The sequence below is a fragment of the Meleagris gallopavo genome, chromosome 14, assembly GCF_000146605.3.
Source record: "Meleagris gallopavo isolate NT-WF06-2002-E0010 breed Aviagen turkey brand Nicholas breeding stock chromosome 14, Turkey_5.1, whole genome shotgun sequence".
Lineage (NCBI taxonomy): Eukaryota > Metazoa > Chordata > Aves > Galliformes > Phasianidae > Meleagris > Meleagris gallopavo.
In genome coordinates, this window is record NC_015024.2 from 156,884 (window position 1) to 182,253 (window position 25,370).

A 25,370-nucleotide genomic window follows, 5' to 3' on the forward strand; every position below is an offset into this window, starting at 1 on the left:
GCCCAGAGCCACATCCAGCCTGGCCTTGAATGCCTGCAGGGATGGAGCATCCACAGCCTCCTTGGGCAACCTGTTCCAGTGCCTCACCACCCTCTGGGTGAAAAACTTCCTCCTAATAGAATTAATGTGAAATGTTGATAAGCCCTATCAGAAGAAAGACCTTTTTCAAATTTCCTTAGGTTTCAGTCTTCCTTTTGTTCTAGTCCTCCTTTATACAACTCTGAGGAAATCATCCTTTATTTATCAGGCATTCAGGTTGTTCCCTTTCTGAGCTGACGGCTTTCATTAATTTTTTATTTTTCACTAGTGGGCAGATTGTTGTTTCACTTAAATCTTTAAACTTTGCCAGTTAAGTTGTCCTTCTCTGAACTTAGAACAGTACTTGGCCACCTCATTATTGGTGTCTGCTAGTTAAGTATGCAACATCATTTTTTGGGAGAGTACCATTGGTATCTTCCTCAAAATTAGTATTTTTATGTGTGCGTCTTTTCTGCCTAGTCTTCTTTGTATGCCAGATGAGTTAAAAAGGAACTATTCATGTCTACTCCAAACCTTGCATATATAAGGGATAATGCTTCTGAAAATGATAAACAGCATTTAAGTGAAATGTGTAATTGTACAGAACAGGCAGTACAGAAACTCTGATGCAAGCACCAGTGATTCTAAGCACTAATTTCTGTTGTCCTGTGTGTTGGTAAGGATGTGTCTTTCTTTGCTTGTGTGCTGATACCTGATTTATTCCAAAAGAATGTGGGTAAGGGACAGAACAAAAGTGGAAGTGCAGGATATTTGAGTTCTGTTGTAATAATTGACTTTATTTTCTTGTTCTCTTTCTGTAGCTTCACAGAGGGAAAAATCCTTTGGATCTCATTGCGCCAGGCTCCCGACTGGAGCTCCAGAACTCCCGGGATGCCCTGGAGGCCTGGATTGTCAATGTGGTGGAAAACGTTGGTGGGAGACTCAAGATGCGATATGAAGGGCTGGAGGATTCTGACAAATTTGACCAGTGGATATTCTACTTGGACCCTTTCCTTCATCAAGTGGGATGGGCAACTCAAAATGGATATAACCTGCAACCACCTTTAGGTACTTCAAAACTTGTATCTTTGACATGGTGAGAAAGATTGGGGAATACTCCTGCCACTCTGGTGCTCTAAATCTACATACTGGATGCATGTGGTGATCAAATAATCATTATACAATCTGTCAAATACTATTCCTAATAAAAACTAAGTGAAAATAGCACTAATAGTCCTACAAGACTTTTCACTCGCTCGTTTAAAAATTGCTAAATAGTTTTGCCTGTTGAAAGTTTCTATCTGTGGGAAGGGAAGGTCTGAGGAATGGGCCTTTACAGTTATTTTTTTAGTTGTACTCCTGTACGTGGGGGAAAAGGTAATCAGTTGTTGAAGTACTGCTCAATGGGAGCTTTCACAGTTGGGACTTGAAGTCTAGGAGGATACTTGAGGCTCTCTGTGAAGAGGTCTTACATCGTACGAAAATGTCCTTAAAAATGAGTGCCCTGAGAATGACAGTATGGAAAAGGGTACAGAGGATTGGTCATAAGGGGAGTGGAGCATAAGGAAAAAATTGTGCTGATAAAACCCAGACTGTTTAAATTGAAATGACTGTGCCTTTGCTCATGTTGACCAACCTCTGCTGAAATGAGGGTAGTGAGGGTACACCACATCACTGACAGGAACCAGATGAGTGGATTTCACAGCACTGTTTGAGTGAATAATGTTTTTTTTAAAACATAAGGTTTTGATTTCAATCTAATTATTAGACTTGTTTCCTTTTTACGTCTGTCCTCACAGACTTGACTTCAGGGATCCTTTGCATGGTACTAGTAAAAGTAATTCCCCTGCTATAGAGAGGTGTGGATCTGCAGTTACTGAAGGAGTAACAAGTACAGCTGGGACTGTCAGATACCTGGTTTCATTTTTGGGTGATCCTGTGTGAAGACAGGAGTTGGAACTGAAGTTCCTTGTGGGTCCCTTCCAGCTCAGGGTTTCTGTGATTCAGTGATCTGTTCAGACGTCCCCTTTTTTAAGCCTAGAACAAACTATTATTGTCCAGTTTTCTGGTCGTACATTTCTGCTGCAGTTTTCCTCAGGGTTAATGTGACAGAGTTAATGTTTTCTAAGAAAGACAAGGCTGGGCCCCACATAGGTGATGCAGTGTTTGACTACAGTCCCTTCTTGTAACATATCCAAAAGTCTCACCAAGCTGTAAGTTTTTAAGAATGAAGATGTTTGCACAGATTCTGAACAGATATGAATGTAACATTTAAGGAACACAAATCAAACTTTTGGTATCACTGCATCCATTTTCTGAGGGGAAAGAATGAAGGTGGTCACTTCATCCACTATTTCCCATTCTGTTTGCTTAAGCCATTAGGTCTTTGAAAAGTGAAGCAGATTGGCAAGAATCCTGAAGAAGGTAAAGAAGAGGAAGAAGAGTCATCAGTTCCTACAGATCTCTTTAAGGTAAAGACACAATATATGAAATAGAATGCTGTGAATAATACCACAAAATGCTGTATTCCTAAGAAATTATTCAGGGAAGTCAGTCACTGTTCAAAATTTCTTCTATATTTTCAATGTTTTTTTTGTTGTTGTTTTGTTTTTGTTTTGTTTTGTTTTGTTTTTGCTTTGTTTGTTTAAACTTTTCTCTTTCCTCCTCTCGTTGAAAATGAAGTGGAATAAATAAAATGTCATACTATGATCCTGTTCTTGTGAAGTTTGACAATGCACCCATCGCAATTATGTGAGCCTTACTTGTCGTGCTGGGAAAAAACCCTTGTTCTGATCTTCTGATCTGATCTCACTCCTAAATATTTGAGTACATTGGAAAGTTTGACATGTAACACCTAAAATGTAAGCTGGTAAAGTTACATATGCTGCATAATGGATTCTCTTAGATCCTGAGTATTAGTAAATGTTGCTAGTAAATGTTGCTAGTAAGTCTGAATTTTATATTGAGTTTAAAAAAAGAAACAAAACCTGACATAATTTGAAAAGTAGGAATATCAATTTAGTCCTTAGCTCCATCTTCTCAGCTTCATTTGGGTCCATAAACAGAACAGAAGAGGAGGTGGTGTTGCTCTTCAGTTTGTTGAATCTTACACAGAACAGCCAACTCTCTGGAGCAGGAACTCTTGTTTTGTTAGCTTTTCTTAAGGTGGAAGTGAAGACTTCTTTAGTTCTCTCTTAGTTTAGCTCATGATGAGTGCTGAAAGGGAAAAAAAAAGGATTTGTATGTTCTTACCAGATCACTTTGCAGTGAAATCTTGCTTGTGTGTAGAGAACGTCAAAGGAGGGAATCTTTGGGACTCAGTCACGTAGAAACTCCTAGAAAACTATCAGTCTCAGATATCATAGCTGGCCTTTTTATTGTAGAGATGTTGCTGGTACTCTGACAGATTACTTTCTTCAGATGAACCAATAAAAAGTCAGGTTGTCTACTTCAGCTGAATTACATAAAGTTGGTCTTTTCTACTGGAGAAAGGCAGGTAATGACTCTGATACTTGATCTTTCAGGATAAACCTGTGATTGGAGTGCATTCATTCTCTGAAGGCATGAAGTTAGAAGCTGTGGACCCAACGGCTCCGTTTGTAATCTCTCCTGCCACAGTTCTCAAGGTACCAGGGTTTTCTAAATTGTCCTGCTAAGATTCAGTTCAGTTGCTCCTTGTGAACACATGATCTGGAAATTCTCACTAACCGATTATCTTAAAACCTCAAACTAGATTTCTAATAAAGTATTTGATGTAGTCACTATAAGTATTAGTTACCAAAGGATGGGAAAAATTCCATAAATAGAGAAGCTCAAAAGATCGAATAACTGACATTGTCAAACCTGGATTTTTAAAACAAGATATGATCCTTCATAATCAGAGTGTCTGATTGAGGATAGATTTTTTGTTTTGTTTTGTTTTTGCAGAAGTTAATGTTGTTCCTATGTGTAAGCTCTGAAATTTAAGTGATCTCGCTTTAATCGAGAGCCCACACGTGGATTTAGAAGCTGAAATTAAAACTCCACATCATAATCAGATTTCAAACAGAATTTTTGAGCAGCTTCTCTTTTCTTGTGTTAATAAACAAGTAAATGGTTCTGGAAGAGACCCACTTTCATATTGTAAACCAAAATATTGCTGTACAACATAAAGCCAGGGCGTGTTTTAAATTTTTTTGTATGGATCTGAGAAAATATTTCTTTTACTTTAAGGACAGATGTTTTCTCAATATAATAGCTTACATTTCAGTGCTAGCTCTCTTTTACACACTTAACGTGTCATTTCTTCAAACAAGATGCTCACTTATTACTAAAACAATGCAGTCAGTTCCAAGAGAAGGAAAATCATTTGTTTTTCTGGATGATGATGATGTCATTCTGTTCCTACTTATTGCAGGAGCTCAGTGTTTATTCTTGTGGCAGTCCATCCTAAGACATAGTTGAATTCTGTTTAAATATGCAGCTTGTTATTACAGCGTGGTAGTAAGACTGCAAGTTCTGTTGGCTCTGTGTTCTTTTTTTATAAGATAATTCCATTTAGCACTTGATAACCTTATCTCTTTAAGAGCTCCCACATTACCTTTTATTATTTACTTTTCCTAAGTTTCCAGATAAGTCAGCAGACTGCCCTGCACTGTGAGTCCCACAGGTTATTTTTGAATCGTTTTCTTTTTATGCTTTTTAATGTAAAGTCATCAAAATGAGGAAGAAGGAGTAGATCCGTTTGTGCTATTTACAAGACTCTGCTTTGCTTTTGGCTAAAAACAGGTGTACAATGAAAAATATTTCATGATAGAAATTGATGACTTGAGGCCAGAGCGTGCAACCAGCCAGTCCTACATTTGCCATGTCAACAGTGCTGGGATTTTCCCTGTGCAGTGGAGTCTGAAGAACGGCGTACATCTCAGTCCCCCACCAGGTATGTTTGTGCAGGCTTGTCATGCTCACTCATCTTTGGAGAAGATTGCTGGTCCCTAGAGTGCTGTGTTCAGGACAGCACTTCTGCAAAAGAATCACTTGTAGGAGAAGCAAAGAAAATGAAATATTCTGAGAAACAGGAGCTTAGAGTTAGTGAAACTGAAGTTTCCTGGATATGTGCCTGGATTTGAGAAGATGGCAGTGGATGGGAATCCTCTTGGAAATTGTGTTCCAGGGCTAAAGGCAACATTGATTTCAGTGTTCACATGATATCAGAACCCTATGGTCCATGCATTGGGTTTTTGCTTCTGTTAAGAGCAGGACATTGTTATTCAGTGTCTTAAAGTGTTTTCAGAGTGTCTTATCAATTAGAATTTAATGGTTTGTTGTTGTTTTTTTTTCCTTGGACCTATCAGGCAAGGTAGCAGATTGCTGAAATGTCGCTTCAGGATGGAAGGGAATGGGGAGTTATTCTCAGCTGCTGAATTTCTTACATATTTGCAGTAGTATTGTAAAACCAGGGACTCAGTATCCTTCACTCCTTCAGTTCAGAGGAGTAAAGACTGTAGCATGTATGTCTTGTGGCTTTCCTTGGGTTGGGTGCAAAAATGTCTTTGCTTTGCTTGACCCAGCATTATTTGTAATTTTGCATGGGAGAGATGAAATCTTGCTTTCTAGGCACGTGTCTAGAGCTAACATGAATTTTTAGCTTCTCTTCTTACAGACCCCCAGGAAATGGTGGGCATTCAGATTTGCGTGAGGTCTCAAAACCAACTGGCACTGATAAAGCTGAGAAAGATACACAGGTCCTTCTGTGCTTAAGTCCCTCCTTGTTATTTGTAGGTCATCACGATAATACGACATTCTGAGACACGTTTTAAAACTTTCGATTTCTTAAACCCTACTCCCAGATGTCACTTGGAAGGGAACATTTCAAAGACACTGTTGGAATCACTGCTGCTGTTGTTCCCCTGGTATTATGCTGCCAGCCTCAACCTACTGTGGCAGCACATTTATTTTGCAGCCAATTCCCTTCATTTACTTGTTGATCATAAGCAGGCAAAGTACTTCTCTGAGAGTCATTTAATTTCTCCTTTTCTTGGAGTGATGCTCTGCCCCCTGACAGGCTCCACATTAATACCCTTCCCCTTAAACATGTATGCAGATTTAGACCTTTAGCAAACTTAACACTCTTAGGAAAGACTAACTGCCACCTTTAAAGGCTTGGTATTTAATAGGTGTTTAAGGGAATAGTATGTTGATATTAAGCACATTTGAGATGCTCTATTTAAAAAGGGAGGAAAAAAAAAAAAAAACTCTTTGCTTAGATTTACTCTATTTAAGTTTCAGCATGTGCTTTGTTGAGTTAATTTTAGTTTGACAGTATTTCAAGTCAGAAACAGGAAACAAAATGGAGCGGTGCCCAAAGTCCTTCTACACTGGAAATAAAGAGGATATCTCAGATATGTGAGAGCCTTGCTACAGGTTCCGGGATACCACAGTCAGCTGATCAGCTTGAGCGGTCCAAAGAAATTTCGTGTCAGCTTGAAATGAGTCACTTCACGCTGTTAAACTAACCCTTTTGTGTGTTCTTTGCCTAGGTTATCCTGGGCAGGACTTTGATTGGGCAGACTACCTCAAACAGTGCGGTGCTGAGGCAGCTCCCCAGAGCTGCTTCCCTTCGGTAAGGTTCTCTTGCAGAAAAGCATCATTTCTATTAGGTAAATTATATGTTTGATTCCAGCTCGAAGAACCACTTTGCATGTTTTTGAATTAAATTGTCTGTGATGACTGGTGAAATGAAAGAGTTAAGAGAGTGCAAGTGTGGGTGGAATGTAGTAGGTGCATGTGGTCTTCCTAGCTAAGTAAGTAGCGGGCTAAATGCTTCAGTTGTGATAAAGCAGCTTGAAAAGAAACCAATGTTTTATGAAATGGAAGTGTGTTAGAGTCCAGGGAATTGCCATAAAATAACACTGGTCCTTGGCACTGCAGTAATCGTGGAAACAGGGCCTTACAGTAGACCTTGTTTCCATTTACCTAGTGTATTCTTTCAAGCCTCCTTCCTTTCACTGTGGAAAAATGCATTCAATTGTGTTAATCAGTAACGAGTCAATCTTAAATTAGGAGCAGGTAATCATTTGACATTAATCAATGCCTGAAGTACTTGATAGATTTTGGTCTTTTCCTGGTAAAATGATAGAATTGCTGCATCCCAAAGCAGAATACCTTGTCATACAGAAAAGGGTACCATTACACTTACCTGCCAGTTCCATTTACAATATTTGGGCTTTTGCAGTGCTTCAGGGAAGAAGCTGAGATGAAAAACTGCCATTTTTTGAAGAGGTTGTTGCTGGCTATGAATTCTTGTTGCCCTTATTCTGTCTTGTAAGTTGTAGTGTCTCAGAACAGGTCATTGAATTTATTATCCCTTTTCTGAGAAGTTGCTCACAGTAGGCTGGTGTCAGAATTTGTAACATTGATCCTGTAATTATGTTGCACTCTTGGAGGAAGGGTCCTGTGCCTGGCATTTCATTCAGGTGCTTCAGGTCAGGATAGGCATCCCTTCCTACTCTGTAGGAGTTTTTGAATAAATGTGGACCTATTACCCAAGGAATATAAAATGGACAGCAAGCTTCCTTTGCTGTCTGCTAGGACCCTTCTGGATGAGGCAGGGATGTTGTTTATATACCTAAAACGAGTTTCCAAGCTAAAATAATAGAAAACCTTGTCACACTATTTGTGAGACTCCGCAGCCAGCAGCAGGCAGTCCTTCCCTACATGGAGTGCACTGACTCCTTTCTGTGAGTCTCAGCCTCCTCATTTTGAGTACAAATGTGCTTTCCTAGGTCTGTCTATAAAGTCTTTCTTTTAAATTAATATACTAATTACCTGAATTACCTGAAGTCTTTTCTCTCTGCATGGATATCATTCTGTGATACTGGAACAGTGAGGGTTTTGTGCGTTACTCCTGTTCACAGCTTTTCATATCATACTTTGGATATATGGATGGGATTTTACTGAAGCTTTCTGGCTTTTTCCTAGTTAACTTCTGACCATGGATTTAAGGAGAATATGAAACTTGAGGCTGTGAACCCAGTTGATCCTGAGGAAGTTTGCATTGCTACAGTCACCAAGTTGAGAGACTCCTACCTTTGGCTTCAGCTGGAGGGTAAGCCTGATTTGGGGGATCAGAGTAGAACTAACATTGGTTATTCTGTGGTACCATAATCTGACCTGAAGAGTATCTGGAACAAACTCACTACCTGTTAAATATCAGCAACAGATCAGTTTCCTAAAGAAAAACACAGCACATCATTTGCACTGCCTGTTTCCCAGCTAGCCTTAGTTAAGCCAGCAAGAATGTAATTTATGCACTGTGGTGGGTCAGTGATAGGCTTAGGGTTACAGTTAGTGCCCTGTGTGAAAGGATGATCGGTGTCTTTTAGAAAGCAAGAGCCTTGTAATGTGGGTTGTTTTTTGTTTATTTGTTTGCTTTTCATAAATGAGTGATTTCCATTTAAAGCCAAGCTTTGACTTGGTGTTTTGAAGAAAACTTTAAGAGATTCCTTATTAAGATAGGTCTATATCAGACACTCTCCATTATAATCCCACTTCTAGATTGAAAGCACATCAGCATGCATTTACTATGCCCTGTGCATCTCTGCTGGACTGTGGATGGAAAATTCCATCTCCAGCTTTAGGTGGAAGTAAATGACATCAGGAAAGTACCTGGGCAGTAGAGGAGGAGAATAGTTGATACTGTGTACACTGCGAGTTAGGAAGGGAGCTTCTCTGGCAACATGCAACAAGCATTAACCAAGTGAACTCTTGGGATTTTGTGAGTTGTTTCAATTTTTGCTTTTCTTAACTGAACAGGCTCCAAGAAGCCCATCCCTGACTGCATAGTGAGTGTGGAATCGATGAATATATTTCCAGTGGGCTGGTGTGAGACGAATGGATATCAGCTCAGACCTCCTTGCAAAGCAATAGGTATCAGTTGTGTTCCATTTGCAGTGGCTAGCTGGTTTAATAAAGATGGTGAGACCATTTAAGAGCAAGTTACTGCACAGCTAGATCTGGCATCCCCCAGTTTGGAAACTTCCACTGTGTACAGAGAATCCATGCCTTGTGCAACTGTTCCCCTGCCTGTGTGGTCCAGCTGTGAGAAATACTTCAGTGGAACTGGAATCCATGCAATAATTCCAAAACAGACAGTGTTATTCTGTGACCCTCGCAGGCTGGAAGAGGGCTTGAAAACAATGCATTAACCACAGGAAAGAAATCATACAAAAGCATGCATGCATGCACACACTTGACATGCACATACATCTGTATGAGCTGTTCTTGCCACATGTCTGGCTGAGTCTGATATTGACTTTATACAAACAAAATTAATGCCTTAGTAAAACAGTGTTGAGTAGGTAGACATTTGGGAGTTAAATTGAGGAGGACTGGCTTTGTAAATCTGCCAGCTGGTCATGACCCCTTAATGATAAAATGTTGAAAAGTAAATGCTATCTGTTCCAATTATGCTAGTAACGTAAGAGTATCTTCTCTCAAATGGTTAATGAGTTCTGTTTATTAAAGCTAAATGGAAGATGGGAAAACTGAAGAATGTCTATTAAGTGAAGTTGTAAAATCGTAAGATTGGAATGAGCTGTCATTTACTGCAAGTCAGAGCAGGAGAAACTCATCTGGGAAGTGTCTGAAATGCCAAGAGCAGGGGAGGAAGAAGGAACATAATTAGAAAAAAGATTCTTTTTGGAAAAATCCAGCTATTTGCTGGGAACAACGCCTGAAATAGCTCATGAGGCACATGTTTCATTACCCTATTATTATTACCATTGTAATAGTGTTAGCTAATTGTAAGAGCCAGTATAGACAGAGCATGAACACTGGTGTCCAAGATTAGTATCGAAATAATGAAAGGGAGGTTTATCTGTTGGTTGGGGGGCAGGAGTGTAGATTTAAGCATTAAAAACAACAAGAAGGCCTTTTGAACAGCAGAACTTAAAAATAGCATATAACTTCAAGGAAAGGTATCTAATAAATCTACTGTAGTGAAAACATTATTTGCTTGCCTTCTTTGCTTTGTGGAATTTATTTTCTTCTCCTTTCTTTCAGTAAATAAACAGAAAAAGATTGCAGTAGTTCAACCAGAGAAGCAGTAAGTAACAGTGTTGGGTTAGTTTGTGTTTAGTTTTGTTTTCTTCTAATTAGTAAATGATGTTGTCTCAGGGGAGACTAAGGCTATGCTGAGGGCAGAGAGATTCCACAATCTGTAATGCTGCAGTTCTTGGTAATGTTGGAAAAGACCTCTTCCACTGCCATAGTTGGATATAGAAAGCATGGGCTTTATTTTTTAACAATGCTAGCACAACTCAACTTACTGGATAGGTGAAGTCACTGAAGATCTGGTCTTGAAATTATTGCTCTATCACTTTTAAAAGATTGCAGTATCTGTGAGTTTTGGAATGCATTTAAGAAAAACTAGCCTGATCTTAACAATGTGAATTTAAAATTGTGTGCTTGAAGCTTTCTTAACGGTAATTAAAAAGATAACTAGAATACTTTTCAGTTCCCTTTTGGTTGTATTCTCCTTTCAAATAATATAGCTTCTGTAATGTGAACATGCACAGTTCTACGGAGGGTTTGTTTTTAGTGTGAATACTGTCACTCAGTAAGTGGAACAAAATAAATTCAAGAAGGCAATATTAGATGTACAGGACCAAAACTGTTCAAAACTGCTCAGTAGAATGCCTGACAGTTGGCTTTATTGACTTAGAGCTTTACAAACACCAGATCTGTCAGCAGCCCTGTTGGTGTTTTCATTGTTCCTAAAATACTGAGCAGACTGTCCATGTTTTTGTAATTGGGATTCTTACCGGAGTGCTTGACTCATTTTGATCAGATTTTGTTTAAAATCCTCTTTTTCAAAATGTAAGACTATGCATTGTTTTACTGTATGAATGAAGTTAAAGGAAGTAGAAAATGTAAACTACGTCTGCTTGCTTTATGCACTGTGATTATCAGCATGCTTGCCCATGTTTCGAGGAAGAGATGATTGCTGCTAGCTGTAGCAGTGCAGCAGTCCTTCCTGAATTGAAATCAGTTGATTTTGTACGTTTAAGTAAAGAAAAGATGAGGTGAGGAATGTTATCAAATGTGGAATATGTAAAAAGCAGATCAATAAAGCTAGAGCGAGAAATATTTTGGCTTTTAGCGTTGGAGTTTTAGCAGCTGAGGGGTGTCGTCCTGACCATCTGTCCCTGTTGCTAACAGCTTTCTTTCCATTTCAGAATTTTGTCTTCAAGGACAGTTCATGATGGACTAAAGAATCAGGAACTGAACTCTTCAGATTCAGGTATTGATCAGGGAGGGCAGGCTAACAAAAATAAAACCCAACGGTCTTCTGTCACGACAGCCAAAAGAGGAGGAAAAGGTTTTAAGATTTCCATCCTTGACTGTTTGTTGGACATCAGGAAAGAATGAAATGGACAAAACCGTGCAGTTAGCTCTGTGACCTGCAATTGAAATGTGCATTAAACCTGGAAGTCTGATGTTTTACATGAGAACTTCCCTCTGCAACAGAATGTGTGGAGCCTGCTGTCACCCATGCAGATTATTTTTTTATTGTCACCTGCTGTGTTCAGTAACACTGGGAAAATCATAATAGGCCTGCTAAATCTGTACTCTTGACTTAAATTCTAGCTTTGAAAAGCAGGTTTCTCTTGTTTTTTACGATAACTTTGTCATCATAATAAACAGAGGCAATTCAAATGGTAAACTCTGTTGCGTGCCAGATGGTGAAATCTAATAATTTTCTAAACTGTTACAAATGAATATGATGAATAAGTACATCTGCTGGTGAAACAGTCATGCAGATCTATTTGTTTGGCAACAAAATGCCTCTTCTGCTGTTTTCTGTATAGTGAAATGAACATCTGAAGCTGCACCAAACGCAGCTCTATTGAAATGATCCGTGCTTGCTTAGCATTTTAATTGGTTTTTAATAGAGTCATCATGTAAATTTGACTTCATTTATTTATTTTCCAGTTTAAGATCTTTCAGTGATAGTGTTGCTCAATCAAAAATACTACAACATTCCTAGAGTAAAACAATTTTAGATATGTAAATATCTTACAATACACAATACCCAGAATTTAAATTGTGAACTTAGCAGGCTTAACAAACTTGATGTCATTTCACTGGAGGTCACTTCATCAGTTGATACACTTTGGTTTGACTGAGTGAAAAGAAAGCAACCAGTAGTACAGTTTAGAATGAAAAGTGCAGAAAAGCCTTGCCAGTTTCTGTGGTGGAGAAATCCTGGGGACAGATAATTACTTGAGTGGAAAAATTGTCTGTAATTACTGAGTTAGGGTGTGCTTTGTGGATGCCTTTCTGACTGCACTCACTGATGTGATACCACAACACATCAGGCTTGCTGGAAGAAATGTTTTTTTTCCAAAACATGACAGGCTTTATTTCCAGCTGTTCTTCAGTTTGCTAGTATGCGTGTAAAGTATGAACAGTGCTTTTAGCAACATGAATGACTGGTGCTGAGATTGCAAATGTAGCACCTGAATTTGCCCAAATTCAGGTCATTCAAGAACATTCAAATGTTTTTTTGTTTTTTTTGTTTTTTTTTTCCCCTAAAATATTAAGCATTGCAAAGAAATAATTCTTTGTTGGGGAGATTGTGCCGTGTGATTTAAAACTTAGTTTTCTCCTTTCTCAGTGGTAATTAATGGAAAGTATTGCTGCCCAAAGATCTACTTCAACCACCGGTGCTTCTCAGGGCCTTACCTTAACAAGGGCAGGATTGCAGAGCTTCCTCAGTCTGTGGGACCTGGGAACTGTGTTCTCGTTCTGAAAGAGGTGAGCTGGATGCACGTGGTGGATCTGCAGAACATCATAAAATCTAGAGTGCCTCTCTAATTATGGATGGATAATTAATATGTTTAAGGAGTTCATAAACTGCTGATGAGCAAACAGGTTTTTAATGGAAAGATGTACAAACTGTGGATCGTTTTGTGAATAGTTGGAAAGAGTAAAACCCTCCCATGTATCTGAATTAAAGTCAGCCTTCAACTGCTAACTCTTAGTAAACTCTAATTACCACAACCAGAGGAGTTAGTATCTTACAGCTGTAGTGAATGCTTCAATTCTCATTAACAGCTTTTAGCTTCAGATAAGCCCAAAAGTTTTCCTTTACAGTTTACACCATTGATATGAGGACAGAGGAAATACAGTTTTTCTTAGCAGAAATGAAAAAGTATGTATTTTCAGTAACAGGGAAATGTAAGGAGTTCTTTGTTTTATGGTGTATTTAAATTGGATATAATCTACAAAGATCAGATTAAATCACGGATTTGCTTTCTAACATAACTAAGGGAGGGGAGAAAGGAGGAAAAGACCATTTATTAATGCTTAAGAGCACTTTGCAGAAAATTTACAGATACCCTAATATAGTAATTATTTTTTTCAAAATCTCCAAAAAGGTCATGGGATGGTGATTATCTGAGCTGAGAGGTTGCGTGTTTCCTAAGGTGTAACTGTGTGTCATACAAGCACACAGCGTGGTGGACATTCGAGTAAGATGTTTGCCCTCGTTTTGATCTCCAAATATTTGACTTGAAAATGAAAGCCTGTCTTTTGGCATGCTCATAAAGTTGTTAAAATCATTTATCTGCACATCACCTTTTTTAAAAAAACATGTTCCTGATCCATCAGCACTTGGGGGCACACAAATTGCAAGTTTGTAGGCAGGCCTATATCCTCTGCTCTGCTTGTTCAAGTACTTGCTCACTGGATGAAGTTTGCTCATACCTAGTCAAATGCATAATGGGTAGAGAGACTCCCAGGACTGGGGAGAAAAATGCACGTCTCTGAATTGAGGGGGGGGAGGATCTGATTTTAAGATATAGGCTGTATTTGAGCAAATCTGCTAATAGACCTCTCTGAATGCAGACTTTGTGCTATCCCCACTAACTTGAGATTCTTCAGAGCTTTGAGTTCCTTATTTCACAGCACTAGAGAAATTCTCATTTTGTTAGAGTACAGGCCCTATCTTCATTCTCAAAAGCCAAGAAAGAAGAGAGCTTAAGATTCTGGAGTAAGATTTTGTGGCAAGCAGAAGGTTGGCAGGCAGCAAAGCCCTGCAGCGTTTGTAGGCATATCTTCACATGCTGAACAAGTCTCTAAGACTCAGATTTACCGAAAGTTGTGCAAGTTTTGCAGTATTCAGCCCTGCAGTTTAATTTAGTGATACTTAATTCAAAGGCGCTGACTGGGAAGTTGCTAGATACACTCGTGACTCTGCAGACAAATTCTGAAGGTTTGGCAAGGTCTGAAGTGTTGACTGCTCTCAGTTTTCATTTTGGCTGTATCTGTAATCCTGCTTGTGAATGAGTTCTTTGATGCTGGATAATTCAGATGAATAGAAGTGATCTCCTATTCTACCCTAACACTTTAAAAAGATTTATTGTACAAAGAGTCTAAACACAGTTTGTCCTCTTCCTCCCTTCTATAGGTTCTCACTTTATTGATCAATGCAGCGTACAAACCCAGCCGTGTCCTGCGAGAGCTGCAGTTGGATGAAGAAGCTGCATGGCATGGGCATGGAGAGACCCTAAAAGCCAAGTAAATACTTGTCCCATTCCCCACTCAGTTGATCCTAATAACAGTTTTCTGTGCAGTCTGTGCTTTAACTTCTGATATTTCATTGAATCACAGAATGGCTTGGGTTGGAAGGGATCTCAAAGATCATCTAGTTCCATCCCCTCTGCTCTGGGCAGCGTTGCCACAAGACCAGGCTGCCCAAAGCTCCATCCAGCCTGACCTTGAACACCTCCAAGGATGGGGCATCCACAGCTTCTCTGGGCAGTCTGTTCCAGCACCTCACCACTCTCTCGGAGAAAAATTTCCCCAACATCTAATCTAAATCTCCCCTCTTTTAGTTTAAAACCAGTCCCTCTTGATCCCCCATAGATAAAGCAACCCAAAGTTGACTTCCCTCTCATTTGTAAGCTCCCTTTAACTACTGAAAGAGCACTATCGGGTCTCCCCAGCTCTCCACACTAAATAAGCTCAGCTCCCTCAGCTTGTCTTTGTAGAGGAGGGACTCTAGACCTCTGATCATCTTCACGGTCCTCATCCGGACCTGCTCTAAAAGCTCCACATTTTTCCCCAGGCCTGGACACAGAGCTCCATATGGGGCCTCCTGAGGGCAGAGCAGAGAGGCACAGTCCCCTTCCTGCCTGTTGTCACCCTCTTTTGATGCAGCCCAGCACAGTGTTGGTGTTTGAACTGGAAGTGCACACTGATGGCTCATGTAAAGTCTTTTGTCTACCAGGACACCCAAGTCCTTCTCCATAGAGCTGCTCTCAACGAGTTTCCTCCCTCAGTCTGTACACATATCTGGCATTGCCCCAACCCAAATGAAGCACCTTGCACTTGGCTTTGTTGAACCTCATTTGGTGAGCCCAATTTCCAAGCCTGTTCAGGTTCCCTCTGGATGGCATCCCTTCCTTCAGACGTACCAACTGCTCTGCTCAGCTTGGTGTTGTCTGCAAACTTGCTGAGGGTGCACTCATCTCAGAGATGAGAAAATTGTCTGCCAGAATCTTTACATGCTGTAAACTACAGTTCCAAATCTTCATAAAGTCCTTTGTGAATGTCTGTCAAAGTGCATCAGAATTTAATGTTCCTTAATGTGCCAAATGTGCTCTTTGTTGGCATGTAAGCAGTTATTGGTGTGGTGCTGGTACAACACAGCATATCCACTAGCAGACTAGAACATGAAGCTTGAGCTACTTAATACCTGAAGGTAAATGTCACTATTTGAAAGCAAAAGTACATACTACTTTGAAAGTTTAGCAGGCTTCCATTGCATTTCCACACATTTCTCAGTGGGAGATGAGTTCTCTGAAGTTAAGTTGTAGCAGCACTCTGAAATGGTCTGGCATGGAAGTCTTTCTACAGTAGCCTACCCAAAGTGCTCCCTAGTTTTCCTGTTGACTCTTTTGGGTTTGAGCTTCTTTGCTAGTGTGTAGCTAGGAAAAAAACAATGATCGTATTTGTATATATCCAGGTCTTCTCTTACACTCTAGCAGTAGCTTTGTAATTAAGTCTCTGTATTTGTGTACTAAAGAGTAGATTTTCCCAGTGTGCAGTAGCACAGACTTTACTATATGGTTTTGAATATATCAGTAATCATTTTGCTGGATTGATTTTTGTGTGTAAAAGGGCATTTTTCCATACACTGAAGGATTGCTTTGTATTTGGCTTTGGATAATAGGAAGATCATTTAAAAGTTAATGCAAATAAAAGATGTGGCTGAAGTAGAAAAAAATCTTTTGTTTCATTGAAGTTGCTGCGTGCTTCTTTTGTCACCACGGTGAGAGCTAGGATGTCTGCAGTATGATGATATAACACTCTTCTTCAGTGTATCACCTAGCTATTTGTAGGCCCGAGACATTCCTAAGACATATCAGCATTTGCCAATAGCTGGACTGGGAGCAGGAATGCTGCATGAGATGGCAGATAACTCACTGTGCTGCTCTCTCAGTGTTGCTGCAAGGCTGATAAAGAAAAAGAAATTGATATTTCTTACTTTGAATTCAAACAAGAGCACTATGTGGAGTTATGGCAAGTGACTGTCCTGACAAATTCTGCAGCAATTAGATGAAAGCTGATTGGAAATGCGACAGTATATGCCATAGTATGCACATAGAGTGGCTCACTAGAAGCTGTCTGCTGATTCCTTTTATTAGCCTGTTTGGCAGAATTCTGGCATAAATTAGTATGGTCAGTCTTGGGTTTTGGGGATAAGCTGTCCACGCCACAGTGTGGTCGCATAAAAAGAGCCCTGTGAACAAAGAAAACAAACTATCTGAGCTCTGGGATAGTCTTCTCAGAGGGTATTTCAGGATTCCTGAATTATGACCACATTTTCAATGTTAGGTACAAAGGGAAGAGCTACCGTGCAACTGTGGAAGTTGTGAGGACAGCAGATCGAGTGGCAGATTTCTGCAGGAAAACATGCATCAAGCTGGAATGTTGTCCGAACCTTTTTGGCCCTCAGATGGTGCTGGATAAGTGTTCAGAGAACTGCTCTGTCCTGACAAAGACTAAATACAGTGAGTAGGCTGTGGCTGTCAAACTGAGGTGGGGCTGTTATATAGGGGTGTTATATTTTGCTTTTGCTCTGGCTTTGGCTCCAAAAGGAATCCAAAGTGCGTTGCTTTGCTTACAGAAGGAAAAGCTCGAGCGCTACCCTCACTGGCCTGCAAAATATCCATGCACCAATGTGTAGGGCAGAAAAAATTAACTTTATATTAAATGGTAAAACTGTGCATTAACTTATTGTGAGCTTAAAGTTTTATCTTCTTAAGACAACTTTTGGGACAAGAACTGGCTCTAATATTGTAATTTAAGTGGCATTGTAATTGTTTTTACCATTCTGTTGTGGAACAAAATAAAATACTTTCAAGCCCTCTTCTTAGCTTTTAGGTTTTTTATGTTTTTAGCCATTTGACATTGTGAGAACAAACAGTGCATTGAGGCCATGTTTAAAAACTGCACAAACATCACAAGAGACATCCGACAGTGGATGAAGTCTGTAGCTGATGACTTTTTTTTTTTTTTTTAATAAAATGTGATCATCTGGGATTTCTCAAAGTTAAAGAAGTAAATCTACTGTTACTGGGCAAATAAAATATATTAGTAACTCTTCTTCCTTAAACCAAATTGAAGAGGAAAATATAGATATACTCATTCAGAAGTTTTGCAGAAATGGGATTTCTACTGGGAAAAATGTCCTGCTACTGGTTTTCCAGTCCTGATGATGGACAAACATAACTAGTGACATTGAAGGTGCATTTCAACATGATGCTCCTTTCTTCTGTCCTGGTAGCACACTATTATGGAAAGCGGAAAAACAAGCGGATAGGTAGGCCTCCGGGTGGCCACAGTAACTTGGAAGTAGCCATGAAGAAACCAAATAAAAGACGGAAGAAACGAAAACATTTTTTGTTCATAAGAAAAACGTTCTTCTACTTCAGTGGATAACACTCCAGCTGGATCTCCCCAGGTATGAGACTGACGACAGCTTTAACAGATATGGTATGTGATCGTGGACCAGCTTCATTTGAAACAAGAAACTGTTAGTTCCTTATAACTTCAGGTTACAGCTGACAAGTGGGTGACTGATGTAGTTTTGTCCTAATCTTCCCACGTTTTATTTTGTTGCTGTGTTCTTTTCCCCACCATCCAGGGCAGTGGAGGAGAAGAGGAGGATGACCAGGACGAGGTAGATGAAGAATCTCTGAGTGAGGATAGTACATCCGAGCAGCAAGATGAATTGCTTGAGGAATCAGAGGTATCAGAGAAAAAATCACTGTCATCCTCTCCTACACAGAGTGAGCTGTCTCATTCTCTGACTCAGGACCAAGACAAGAGGAAGAGGAAGCTTAGGACCTTTTCTTTTTCCGATGATGAAAATAAGCCTCCTTCACCAAAGGTAATTCTGAACATAGATTTGTGCCTTTGCTGAGCGCTGGGCAAGCACAGACATCTCGGAAGTATTAACCAGTGTGTTTTTCTAAAATACTCCATTATCCCATAAGGGATGTTGTGAAGACACTGCAGAATATTTTAAAAAGTAATTTTTATTACAATCGTATTGCGGGATTGTAATGAAGACTAAACTGTAGGTGGCTGTAAATAGAATGGGGAGCTTTCCACTTCTCAACTGTTGGCACTCCTTGGTTCAACTTGAGCGGGGGCTTGGAGAAATCCTCATTTTAGATTTACCTTACTGACAATAAGGATATGATCTCCAACTGCAGCACAGTGCTGTTCTGCACGTCTGTGCTAACCGAGGAGTATGAAAAACTGAGAGCTCTCATTACGGCTTTATTGGGCAGATGAATATTTGGAGCGTGGGACTGTTGGTCCATGACATCTACAGTATTTTAGTTCTTTTTGTGGTGGGTGGCTTGTCTAGGAAATAAAGATTGAAGTTGCCGAAAAGTTGCAGCTGGACAGTAACCCTCTGGAATGGAGCGTGGCTGACGTCGTGCGATTCCTCAAATCCACTGACTGTGCACCACTGGCAAGAATTTTCCTCGACCAGGTATGATTTTCTGTTAAAGCACTGAAGCTGCTACTTCATTCTTAGACCTTTATAATGAATCATAAAAAGGAATGAGTTTAAATTGCATGACGGATTTTTGAGGGGTAAAAAAAGAAAACATGCACAACTTTCTGCAGATTCCGAAGAGACTTAAGCTAATGGACACAATTGTTCGGATTTCTAAATTCTTAGTGGAAGAGATTTTAGTCTGTGGAGTATCGCTCAGCACTTCAAAGGCAGCAGCTAGTTTTCTGGACTTTTGCCTCTTGTGTTGAGGTCTCCAAATGATGTAATTCATTCTGTAGACTGACTTGCTGTGTTGTACGCTGCAAATGAAGTATTTTGTGTCGAAGTATGGCAACAGGAGTACAAACACGAGTCAGATTATGCATCTTGATTAAAACTTGCCATAAAAAATACCTAGTACAGGAACTGGTGCTGAGTATGGTTTATGATAGATGTTAAAAAAAAAAAATAGCATCTCGTAAGGTTCAGTCTCTTAGCTAGTGAATTTGAGCTGACATCTTAAGAAAGGAGATAATTTGTTGTGAGAAAGGGAAGTTTTTAAGCTGGAGTAGAGTAGAAGAAATTGCTAATTTACAAATGGTCATGATTCTGAAATTACAGCAAGTCAAAGCTGAAAGGAGATGGGGAGAAAAAATGCAAAGTCAATATGGAGGTTTTGTCTTCTGACAGGAAATTGACGGCCAGGCACTGCTGCTGCTGACCCTGCCGACCGTTCAGGAGTGTATGGACTTGAAACTCGGGCCAGCTATTAAACTTTGCCATCACATTGAAAGGGTTAAACTTGCTTTTTACCAGCAGTTCGCTAACTGAGAAGCAGTCAAGTTGAAGCAGACCTTTGAAGCACAACCATGCTCCTTTCTCTCTATCAAGGAAAGCCAAATAAAGCTGAACTGGCAACCCAGGAGCATGAGTCAACCTCCATTTTTCACTTTGGAGAAAAGACAACGTCTGGAGGAAAATGCCAGTGCAAAAACAGGGGCTACTCTACCAGCTGCCAGCTTGGGAACACAATAGTCTCTTGCTCTATGGTTCCCTTTTTTTAATGTCTTTTTTAACGATTACGGAAAAGTCTCCTCTGGTGGGAAGTGACATTTCAGTAGTTCTGTTGGCACAGAACTTTAAAAGGAGAAACGAACCCTGTTTACGTTCGCATGCAGGCTGCCAGAAGTAACCTTCCTATATTCCTGGTGATTCACAGAATCTCCATCCCTCCTCATGGACGGACACTTGCTTTACCACAGCACTGGCTTTGGAATGTGCTTGGTGCACATTCGTTTGTTAATATTGAGTATTTTGATGAATTTGTTCATTGTTAGGACAGCAATGTGACCACAAGGTTCTGAATGTACAGTATAGCAAGAGTGTGATTTGTTTGTTGTTTTGTTTAGGGTTGGTTTTGGGTTTTTTTTGTCTCTGTTGTTGGTTTTTTGTTTTGTCTTGTTTTGTTTTGTTTTTACTACCTCTGTGGCCTGAACAGTAGAAATGGTGAACTAGAAAGGGAGGGAACTACTTGTGGACAACTCACAGATAGCTGCACAGCAGTCTGTCTTCTGCAGGCATGCCAGAAACACAAAGCAGAGTAAGCATACAGAGCTTCTGTTCCAGAGCTTAAGTGGAAACCTGTGCGGGCTGAACTTGGGTGTTACTTTATTCTGAGGTGTCAGAAAATAATTATTTTGCGCTTCTCTTACGGATGGACTGTGGTGGGAGGGGGAGGGAAGGAAGGAGAGAGAAAGTGCCTCTGCATTTTCTTTTATTTTGGTTTTCAGATAAAAGATATTTTCTTTATTTTGCCCTTTCCAATTCTGTGAAGTTGTTTCCCTTTTCTTAAGGAATTGGGCCATGTTCACAGAGCCTGTCAGCAGCTTTTTGCTTTGTTACCTGCACATCTTCCTGGAGAATACACTAAGAAAACTGCGATCAGTGAGGACTGCACATAGCTCTGTGCCAGTGTTTGCATACTGGAAACTATCTTAAAGCATGACTTTGTATTTTTACCTACTTACAGCTACTCAGGATCAGACTTGACAACAACGTGGAGGCTTGGGAAGGGCTTTTTGATCTTTTTCTAGGGAAAAGAAAAAGGACCTGAGGGACATCCAGTTTCATCAGTAGACCCACAATGGGGTGAATTGCTGATTTTAATTTTAGGCATTAAACCCAGTCACCCACTTGCTGTGGACCTGTGCTTCACACTTGAAGTAAGAGGGCTTAACTTACTTTCCATTAAAGATGTGGGGAATTTGCACATCAGGCTTGAGATCTGCTTCACAGTAGGATTGGGCTTCCAGTGCTTTGCATTCATTTACTTTGCCTGCTCTCACCAGTATGTGGAGGAGCGTGGGCTGGAGCTTTGTGAAGTCAGGGAGCATGCAGCCCTGATACTTTCTCCTGTTCATTTACATGCATTTCACATACAGACCCTGGCATACGAAGACAGTTGAGGAAGGTGCTTACTGCGGGGTCTTTAGGTCTTTTGCTTGCTTCTGTGTGGTTACTCTGATCAGTGGATGAATTCGAGCTTGTCCAGGGCCCAAAATGATAGGTTATTCTGGTGCTGGGAGCTGTAGATTCATTGAAGAGGTCATCTCTAAACTAAGAGCTGTAAACTAGGAGCTGAGTTTGCACAGTCTGTATCCACCACACACGCTGAGGGGACTGACGACCTATGAAAACTGTTGTGAGTAAGCAAAACTGCATGACTGTTTTTGATTTATTTTGCTGTGAGCCCCTTAGAATAACTACCTCACTGAGGCAGAACTACTTACAGAAGTGCTAACATCAGAATTTTTTTTTCCATGCAACAACCTAAATTGAAAACAAAATGTCCTCTTTTTCTTCCCTGCACCAAGTGTGTGGCCAATGAAAGGATGCTTTGGCTCTTTGTGTGATCCTCCTGTGCCCCATTCCCTTACTGTAAGCTCAGTGAGAACTAATTATTCTGGAAAAGTTTTTTGAAAGAAACCTTGTTGCTTTGCTGTCAGCATCTTGTCTTGAGAAATTTGACCAGCAGAGAACTTCTGGGCTGAAAGATGATGCTTTTGTCATTCTTCTGGGATTCCAGAACTCTTGTGTTGTTAAAGAAGCTGGTACCCAGCAGATTCACTTGCATGGCCAAGAGATGTTACTTCCAGACAGATGTTCTTCAGAGTAGCTGTCAGAAGAGAACAGAGCTTAAAGGGTAACTTAGTGAGCCTGTTCACATGGCACCTACGGTATAAATACAAAAGTCATACTTCTTTTATTCAGTCACTTTCAGAGGTTAGAGGGAGACTTACTGGTCACCTTTGGCATGTTTTAGAAGCTGGATTTTTCTGCCTTGTTTTGGGAGGCACTGACAGTCTGGTCCCAATGGGATCTGTTTTTGTTGTGATTTTCAAAAGGGATGTTTTCATTATTTGTGAAATGTTTTTATGCTGCACACGGGTACTGTACACTCTGTTTCCTGGAAGAAGGTGCACTCTTTTACTGCTGGATTTTAAAGGGATACCTGGGGCATCTTGATGGATGGTGATTCTACACAACTGTTTCAAGTTTTTCTCTCTCTCTCTCTCTGTGTGGCAGACAACTGCCCTTATATTTGTTCCTCTTGCAGCAATATGACTTCAATCAGCTCACATTCTGCTGTTTTTCTTCAAAACTGGGTTTTTGGGTAGCTTGATGCCCGAATCCTTGGCTTCAGGATTACATCTGTGTTTTACCAGCAGAAATTGCTGAAACTTCAGTAATTCAGTTTGGCTTCAGAGGTTTTTTCTGTCCTCTACCATTTCCATTCATCACAAAACATGATGAAGCTGAAGTCCAGGAGGGAAGCAGTGGTATCTCACAGATGGCTTCATTACAAGAAAATGAGCCCTCTGTTGGGTGCACTGTTTATACAGATGGCAAACAGAGATGCTGCTTAACTGACCCATTGATGGCTTATGCTCTTGTCTGTCTGATTTTTGTATGTGTTGTACAACCTTGGTTTGCACGTCATAGCTTTAGAAACCTGATGGTGCCTCTGCATCACACTCATACTGTGCTAAGCTTAGCCTCACTGGGCAGCAGTATTTTGCTGTTGAGTTTCTGCAGTGTGCAGAATCAGCAGAAGGAACCCATAAGAGAAATGTTTGACCTCTACAAACGTCACGCAAGGTTAATGTGGGAGAATGATCCCCAGAGGCGTGAGCAGCTTACTGTTCTCCTTATGCTGAAAGTGACCCTTCCAGAAGAGGGGAGGTGCAGCACTAAGCCCTTCTGCAAGTTGCTCTTTGAGAAAGACAGAAGGAAAAGGAAATTCACTGTGTTGTGTACAACACCGGGGATGTCTGAAGTTTCTCCTGGGACTGAGTACAGAGTTCAGAGTAGTTAGGATTACTTTTTCCTTCACAACTTTCAGCATTATTTTGTCGTTGCTTTAAACTCTGCTGGGGTTTATTCTTGATTCTAATGATGCTTTAAAGGAGGAAGGAAGTATTTAGCTGCTAAGTCCACAGAAGTGTAAATGTATTTACAGTAGATTGGAGTGAGCACTCTATTCTTCTGTATGAAGTACAAAAACGTGGCAAAAGGAGAGGTGGCTCGGGAGATTTTTGAATGTAATTGAATAGGCTTCAGAACTGTCAAGCTCAGATTGGAGACTGAATACTTTTGAACCAAACCTGTTGCTAGAGAAGAGGTTCTCAGATGAAGCAGCCTCACCAGAAAGCCAAAAATACGACGATCCTATATAAAGCTACTCCCTAACCAGTCCTGTCACTTGGTGGCAGACCGTTACTGCCTACTGTGAGCTGAAATTGTTGAACAACAAGCAAGCACAAAGACATAGGCTCTGTCAGGAGGCTCAGATGTTGGCTGAAGGCTCCGTTTTAAAGGGATTGTGTGTTGAACCGCCTTTCAGAGCGCTGCTGAACTTGCCCAAGCATGCATATAGCCTTGTTTTCAAAGGCAGCCTTATGGGTGAAGGACTGGAAGGGGACTTGAGAACATCTGGTGCAGCAAGCCTCTCTACTGTTATGTGTGTGTTTGTTTGTTTTAAATGATGACAAGAATCTGTGTGAAATCTAGTGAAAACAACTCACGTTTAGTGGCACTTTGTCTCCATGGTCATCTCTCGCTTCTTCAGAGTTGCATCACTTGTCCCGAAATGCACCGGACCATAAAGATGGATTTTTTTGATGGGAAGACAAAGTTCCCATTAGGTGCAAAGCCAGCGGTGCCTGGCTCAGCTTTAAGCCATGGGAGCGAGCAGGTCTTGCACTGACAGAACTCACCCTGACGGCACGACGGTGGGCACGCAGCCTGCAGAAGTCCTCCAGCATTGCACAGTTCAAGAGGAACAGGCCTGCTGCTCGAGTCGTGCTCAACTCGTGTGAATGAACAATGAATTCTGGGCACAAATGGTTCTTGCCCACTCTCCAAAAGTTGTTGAACACCAGTTTCCAAGAAACCTTGTGGAAAAATAATTTTTTCTGGAGGCATCATGTTTCTCCGCACCTCTTTGATTCCTTTTATTATTATTATTATTTCTGTTTAAAATAAATTAAAAATAATCTTTGTAGACAATCAGAGGCCTTTGGGGAGACTTGGCCCTAAGGGGCACCTGCTCTCCACATCTGGGCCTGTTTCTTATACTAACTCATTGGAACTGATGCACTTTTCCTGTATTTCGCCTTTTTTAATTAGCTGCTTATTCTTAAACAAAGATTTAAATGCATATTGTGTCGTGTCCCTTCTGCTTCTTGTTTTATCCTTAACTTTTAAATATATATAAATATATATATGTATATGCAGTGAGAGTGAAATACTAAATAGAAGAGAAACACAAACAAGAAGATACGCGTATGAAGTCCCACCGTTGTCGGAGCAGGTGTAACAATTTAATCAGAGGCTTTTTTAAAAAATATTTTGGATGGCTATTTTGCTTGTTTTGTCTGTAAATAATGTACATAAGTTTGTGGTATATGACGGTTTTAAGTGGTTGTAAGAAAACTAAAAAAAAAAAAAGATATTTAAACTGTTACGGACGGGTCTGGTTCTTAACGCCGCTGCTTCCCAGCGAGTGATTTTTCCATCTTAAGGAGGTGTTGGGGGAACTACAAGGGCACGTCCAGTGAGCGGCCGGGGGAAGCGCTGACCGCGTTCACATCGCTGCCCCGCTCGTCCGCAGCCTCTAGCGCGCCCTTCCAGGCCGTCTCGAGCCTCCTGAGGGGCGAACCGGTGTTCCACGGGATCCTGAAGGTCGCGCAGAGGAGGCGTAGCGCTGCCTTTCATCGCGAGGAGCCGC

The 25,370-nt window shown here is 40.5% G+C and overlaps 1 protein-coding gene across 1 annotated transcript in view; it reads left to right on the forward strand.

Moving 5' to 3' along the window:
• Positions 1-25,081, forward strand: part of SFMBT1 (Scm like with four mbt domains 1) — a 77,655-nt gene extending 52,574 nt beyond the window's left edge. The window contains 18 exon segments of the mRNA XM_031555519.1: positions 840-1,086; positions 2,394-2,443; positions 2,445-2,489; positions 3,543-3,644; positions 4,786-4,936; positions 6,537-6,619; positions 7,978-8,104; positions 8,812-8,925; positions 10,060-10,102; positions 11,235-11,299; positions 12,677-12,816; positions 14,471-14,580; positions 16,903-17,078; positions 17,855-17,960; positions 17,962-18,031; positions 18,215-18,460; positions 18,947-19,075; positions 19,772-25,081. Coding sequence (XP_031411379.1) covers positions 840-1,086; positions 2,394-2,443; positions 2,445-2,489; positions 3,543-3,644; positions 4,786-4,936; positions 6,537-6,619; positions 7,978-8,104; positions 8,812-8,925; positions 10,060-10,102; positions 11,235-11,299; positions 12,677-12,816; positions 14,471-14,580; positions 16,903-17,078; positions 17,855-17,960; positions 17,962-18,031; positions 18,215-18,460; positions 18,947-19,075; positions 19,772-19,912 — 2,145 coding nt within the window. The 3' untranslated portion in view covers positions 19,913-25,081.
• Positions 25,082-25,370: the final 289 nt, after the last annotated feature.